This window comes from Hipposideros armiger, unplaced genomic scaffold, assembly GCF_001890085.2.
Source record: "Hipposideros armiger isolate ML-2016 unplaced genomic scaffold, ASM189008v1 scaffold_727, whole genome shotgun sequence".
Lineage (NCBI taxonomy): Eukaryota > Metazoa > Chordata > Mammalia > Chiroptera > Hipposideridae > Hipposideros > Hipposideros armiger.
The window spans coordinates 264,243-270,822 of record NW_017732077.1 but is presented as its reverse complement, the minus strand read 5'-3'; the positions used below and the strand labels follow the sequence as shown (position 1 = coordinate 270,822).

Here is a 6,580-nt window from a genome sequence, read left to right as displayed (position 1 = left end):
AAAATTCTCAATGCAATGTCATATTCACCATCAAGTTTTGATAAAGCATTAAAAATATGGGACAGTACAACATGTAGAATTATTTAATTTTATATTTTAAAAATTATCCTGTAAATTTAATTCATGTTTAATGACAGATGTATTATTTAATGCTTTTAGATAAGTACTTTAAAAAAAAGGAATTCTACCTTCCTTAATACAACTTTTATACTTAATATTGAACACTGAGTTTTCACTTTGTCTAAAAGTCACAAAAAAGAATTTTTTTTGGAAAAAGTGCTTTAGTTTAACAATTCAGACTGCCTTTCATTATTGGATCAAATGCTTAGATAATTTTTCAGCTCATCAGTTCACTCTGCTTTTGTGGACACATCTCCAGTTATCTCTATTATGTGACTGGTAAGAAAGCACAGTTGGTGGTTGTATATATGATATATATATATATATATATATATATATATATATATATATATATACATATATATCCCAGAAAAGGAGCAAAATAATATTTAATGACAAACTTCATGAAAATTATGTAGACACCAAATATTAAAATTGATGGCTTCTTCCCTTTAGGACTTATTTTTACTTTCTGCTTTCTTCTGCATTTTAAAATACACTATGTACCTTTTGTAGTGGTGATTTGTCCAGTACCTAAGACTGGCTTATATGAAAAAGTGCCACAGAGTAGCTCTCTTAGCACTGAATCATCCTCATTAATAAATATCTAAAATTGAGTGGGTTTTGTTTTTCTACTTTCAGGAGGTGCAGTCTGTTCCTCATTAACCTCAATTGGTGCTATGGGGCTACCTCACCTTACATATGCTCAATTTCCCTTCCAATATTAATTTAGATAATAAGCCAAGACATTACTTCTTTAATCTAATGAATCATAACTTCATAAACTTCAGATGAAGATAAAAATCTACTGTCCTTCCTGTTACTTCTGCTTATTGGCCTTTTTGTTTTATTTCTTTAAGGTTGCCCAATAATCATGTCTTCCATGCCCCAGGTACTCTTCTTAATGCATATGTTAGTTGTAGACACATTCAAAGAAGCCCAGTGCTCCTCTGCAAAGATGGATTCTATTTTGCTATCACCTTGCACATTAAAATATCACTATGTATGTTTTTGTATTTATTTTGCCTATGCTTAGAATAACACATGCCACTACTAAAAGAAAAACAAATTGCGTATTCAGCAAATGTTATAGTGAAGAACATGAAAGAAGGGATTCATCACTACATCAAGAAAACCAGCTGGATAATTCATTGCACCATTCACTGGTATGACGGTGAGTTATTCTCACAGCTTCAGGGCGGTAATTAAACTAGACTCACCATTGCATTTGCAAGCAAGCTCTGGATCGAGGTGACCCGATTCCCTTGGCTCCTTCATATCTACTTCCTTTTTCCATAATAAAGATACCCTGTTTGGCCCTCTGCTCTTTGAATGGGGCTTTATTCATTTTTGAATACTTAGTGAAACCATCTAGAGCCAACATCAAATGAAGGTGAAGAATTTCGATGAGAAAGAAAGCTTTTGCTTTCATAGGTGCTTCCTTCTAGCTTGGTTTGAATTTGTATAGTTGTACTTTTATATGGATTTTTGTCCTCCTGAACGTTATTTTTAAATATATTTTTATATGCCGCAAACCATCCTTTCCAGGACTAGCCTGCTATGGAGCTCTGTTTGAGAAAGCAGTATTTTATTTACATGGGGTTATTATAAATTATCTTCAGTCCCAGACCCTTCTGGACTGGAATCAATGGCAAGGAAGGCCTCTTTATTGGTGAAAGTCGAGGTGAGAGTTATGCTTTGTCGAGGCTTCACAGGTGCGAGTTCATCTAATTTAATATTTTCATTTTTGACCAGAATTGTCTTATCCATATTTTCTTCACTGTGCCTTGCAACAACAGCATCAAATACATCTAATTTTGGTGGCAAGGTTCCACTTTCAAATAGGTATTTGGCTAGATAAGAGATGCCAATGTTGAATAAGAATGAGGTAACCATGGAGAGTGTTTTAAATGGGAATCTCTGATTATATATACCATTCTTATCAGAGTAATAACCAGGATAAAAGATCAAGGGCTGTAGGTACAGATATGGCTCCCCACCAGTTATTCTCAGGAAAAGGCCAGCAACATAACCGGCCACAGCTCCATACGTGTTGGTTCCCCTGACGAAGAGCACACAGAGCAGCTGCGGGAAGATGATGATGTAAACAAGGTCTGAGCTGAGGTACCAGAGCCCATACACGGTCTTTGTTAGCAAGGCCATTGCTGTTGCAGAGGCTCCAAACACAAACACTGTGATTCGCATGACCCAAACGATTTCTTTGTCTGATGCCTGCAAGAAGTTGTCACAGTGTCAGTTTTTCACACAATGTGTTAGCTCATTTAGATGAAGAATGAGATGCATTTCTGTGCGTTAAAGCTGGTCAAAAAAATTCCCCTGGTTCCAATACCTCAATCTATGGGCAAAACCAACCCATACTGTGGCATATAAAACAAGAAATCTAGGTGGTCTCCCCAGTGGGCCTTTGGAAAAGATTTCTGAGTACCATATGCAGGAAACACAGACCACTTGTGCCTTTTCCTGAATGTGCAGGGGCAGAGGTGAGACAAGCTAATGTGTTGTCCTTGCTTCCTCTCTCTATAGGAGCCCTACAATCTTTAATGCTATTACCACCTTAAAAAACAAGTGGGGCCATTTTGTTAACTATGACCTAGAAAACCTAGAGAAAGACAAAGCCTTAGTCAAGGGAGAAGGTGGAGAGGGGTTGCTGGCCCCTTCATGACCACGATAGCATGCTGTTCTGCACCCACTCAGTTCAACAAGGAAAATCAAACTGAAAGGCTTTTTTTAGACAAAGGTGGGCTAAGGAGTCAAGTGGAGAATGAGACAGATGTTAACACAAATACCCATGAAATAATTTACTCACCATATTCTACTTCCACTAAGGTTCTGAAGTTTCTTATCATATTTAATTAAACTCAAAGTTTTCTAACATATTTTAGGTTTCATTACTCTCTCATTAAAAAGACAAGAGTTTAAATTATAGCAATATGACAGTACCTAGTTATATTGATTTATTCCCTTTGGTATTAACATGAATGATAACATGTATTAGAAATATTCTTATGTAGCATAAATGAAATTCATCATTATTTAACCTTGTGAGCTTAAAGTAGAGTCAGATTTTGATGTAAAATATTAATAAGTATATATTACTATTATACATACACAATAAATACAATGCCACCAACAACAACCACAACAATAATGTCACATAAAAAGAAGTTCTTACATTTTGTCTGAATGAAAGCTGGTAGATGTTCCGAGCAAACATTGAACTTGCTGACAGGATAGAAGAATCTGCTGATGACATAACAGCAGCAGACACTGCACCAAGACCAAAGAAAGAAATGTACACAGGGCAGAGATACTGCAGAACAATTGGTAAAATCATGTCTGCTTCTTCTTTACTCTTGGGATCTGGAAACCCATATGTAGTCTGGTTCCAGTCTGTTGAATAGAAACAAAAAACATAACAACAACCCAAAAGCCATATGTTCTTTAACAATCTAGAGTCATCTTATTTACTATGCGGTTTTAAAAATAAATTTAGAATGTATGCCTTAGTCTAAGTAGGTGGGAAGTCTAACTAGTCTAATTAAGTGGGAAGTTCACATACTGGTCCAGCTAAATTACCTTAGATGTCCTGGCCCTTAATGGGTTTTAGTTACACTTAGTCTTACTTATAGGATCCGCACAGAATATGATGGTGATCTATTCATGTATGTATGTATGTATGTATGTATGTATCTATCTATCTATCTATCTATCTATCTATCTATCTATCTATCTATCTCTCAATCATCATCTAATCTTCTGCAATGCTGACATTTCATTGTACAGAATTATAGTAAACAAATGTTAGTAACTGAATCATAGATTATTTATTCAACCATTTGGAGATGTGAGAGGACAATGTTTCATTTCATACTCCTCATTTATATATGCATAAGTGGATAAAGACACAGTGAAGCTATTCTCACCCATCCTCCTTCCATATATAAACTTGGTTTTGGAGCTCCCTCAGCATTATTTTTCTCCAAACTATATTCTTTCTTGCTTCAATTTTCACTTACTAGAAATAGGAGGTATGATAGAAAAAGGACAGTCCTTTTTTATTGAATTAAAAAGTGCAGGTATAAGGCTGAAATTTTTAAAATGTTTTTGGGCTCTTCAGAAAAAGGACTTGAAATATGTTTATCTTTGAACAGACAGCTCTTTTATGGATTGGTTATTGACTTAGTAGTCCACTCTTATCTGTGGTTTTTCTCTCTGCAGTTTCATTTACTCTCAGTTATCTGTGGTCTGAAAATATAAAATGGAACATTTCAGAAATAAACAATCTATGTTTAAATTGCCCGCCATTCTGAGTAATGTGATGCAATCTCACACCATCCTGCAGTAGCCCACCTGGGACATGAATCATCACTTTGTCCATCATATTCATGCTGTATACACTCCATGCCCATTAGCCACTTAGCAGGCATCTCAGTTATCAGATCCTCTGTCTTATTGGGTTGTTGGAAAAGTCACAACGTATTTTTTCTATGTTTTTTGTTGCAAAAATACATCATGACTTATGTGACAACCCAATAGTATCCCAGTGCTCTGTTCAAGTAACCCATATAGTAGCCTAACACTATGTCACATTGCTTATGTCATTTACCTCACTTCACCTCATCATGTAGGCACATCATCTCACATCACCACAAGAAGGGTAAGTACAGTATAATAAGATATTTTGAGAGAGGGAGAGAGAGAGAGAGAGAGAGAGAGAGAGAGAGAGAGAGAGAGAGAGGCCACATTTACATAACTTTTGTGATATGTTGGTATAATTGTTCTATTTTATTATTATTGTTAAAATATTACTGTACCTAATTTATAAATTAAACTTTATCTTAGGTGAGCATGTATGTATAGAGTAAAATGTAGTATATACAGTAGGTCCTCGAATAGTGTCATTTCATTCAACTTCACTTGGTTGTAATGTTGATTAAATGCCATAGGAACCTAATTCTTGTTTATATGCATTAGCCTGTGGTAAAATTGGTTTTGTTATATGTTGTTTTGTTTAGTCACAGAACCTATGGGTGACATTAAGTGAGGATTTATTGTATAAAATTTGGTACTATCTGAAATTTCTGGCATCCAGTGCAGGTCTTGAAACATTCTCCATGGATGGGTGTGGGTGGGCTACTGTACTAACATGTGCTGAAGAATGCAATAGACCTTAAGTGTACATTAGCATGGCTTTTTTTTTAACTTCTTTAGTTTCATGATCACAGGACCCAATAGGAGTGGTTTATTTTGGATCCTGTCATTTTTTCTTCATTTTCCATTAAAACTGTTCAAAATCATGCTTTTATAGCATGAACTGAGATATTGTGATACCAGAATTAACAACCAAGAACATGTACCTAATCCAAGAGAAAAAATAAGCTTTACATTGTTTATTTCAGTCTGTTGTCTTACAACACACACACACACACACACACACACACATACACACACATACACACACACACCCTCTCTCACACACACAAAAGGCCACATCTGGGGAGGAGAAAATGGCCGTGGTAAGGAAGTCACTGAATTAGTTCGCGCAAACCACGGCAGCGAAAACAACTCTGCGGGACACTCGCTGGGGCGGAGTCCTCAGGCCAAGCGAGAAGTAGATCTGAGGAGGACGCATGGGAAGAGGCACACTGCTCGAGCCCACAGAGGCGGAGACGGGGATTCTCAGTAGATTGGAGAGCGATCACTGCTCACTCCCTACCCCGCTGGTTTGCGCGCTAAGGCAGATTCCTCGGGGCCCCGTGCATTGCAGATCGGAGGAGGAAGAGGAGGAGGAGGAGGAGGAGGAGGGGTGTAATTGAGACAGATTGCTCGCGCCCACGGTGGCTGAGACGCCGGATCACAGTAGACTGGACTGCTCACGGCTCTCTCCCTACCCCTCCAGCGTGCGCGCGCTAAGGCAGAATCCTTAGGCGGCGAGCGACAGACCGCGGGCATAGTCTGTATGCTCGCACGGCTGCAGCAGAGCTGTGGGAATCCAGGACAAGGCAGACGGTTTCTGCAGCATCTGGACACGCTCAGCCTCTGGTGCTGACCATCCCGCCTGGTGTTCGTCAGGATTCACAGGGCACAGTGGCTGGGGCAGAAATCCCAACCCAGGAGAAGAGGGAAGCGAGAAGCGTGGAGACACAGGCCACCCGCTTCGGTGGTGGGGAGAAAAGCAGCTTAACCAGGGGGTGCCTGGTTGGAAGGGACATTTGTTTTGGTTTTTTTGGTTTTGGGTTGTTTTTTCTCTCTTTTTTTTTTATCCCAGATAGGGAAGATAAACTGCACAGAAAAGTACACACTCCCACCCTCCCTTAGAATCCTTGTCCCCCTCCTGACCAGATCTGGAAATCGATCTCTGAAGAGAGAAATAAGCCAAAACAAAGGTGCTTCAACTCTCTGGGGGTTGAGTAATTTACATGAGTAAAGGCTGCAGGCT

At 38.4% G+C, this 6,580-nt stretch overlaps 1 protein-coding gene across 2 annotated transcripts in view; it reads right to left on the bottom strand.

Moving 5' to 3' along the window:
• Positions 1-520: 520 nt before the first annotated feature.
• Positions 521-6,580, bottom strand: part of SLC5A7 (solute carrier family 5 member 7) — a 30,875-nt gene continuing 24,815 nt past the window's right edge. For both annotated transcript variants that reach the window (XM_019627267.1, XM_019627268.1), the window contains 2 exons: positions 3,314-3,531; positions 521-2,352 (listed from right to left, as the gene is read on the bottom strand). In XM_019627267.1, the coding sequence (XP_019482812.1) occupies positions 1,726-2,352; positions 3,314-3,531 (845 nt within the window). In that variant the 3' untranslated portion in view covers positions 521-1,725. The remainder of the gene's footprint in view (positions 2,353-3,313; positions 3,532-6,580) is intronic.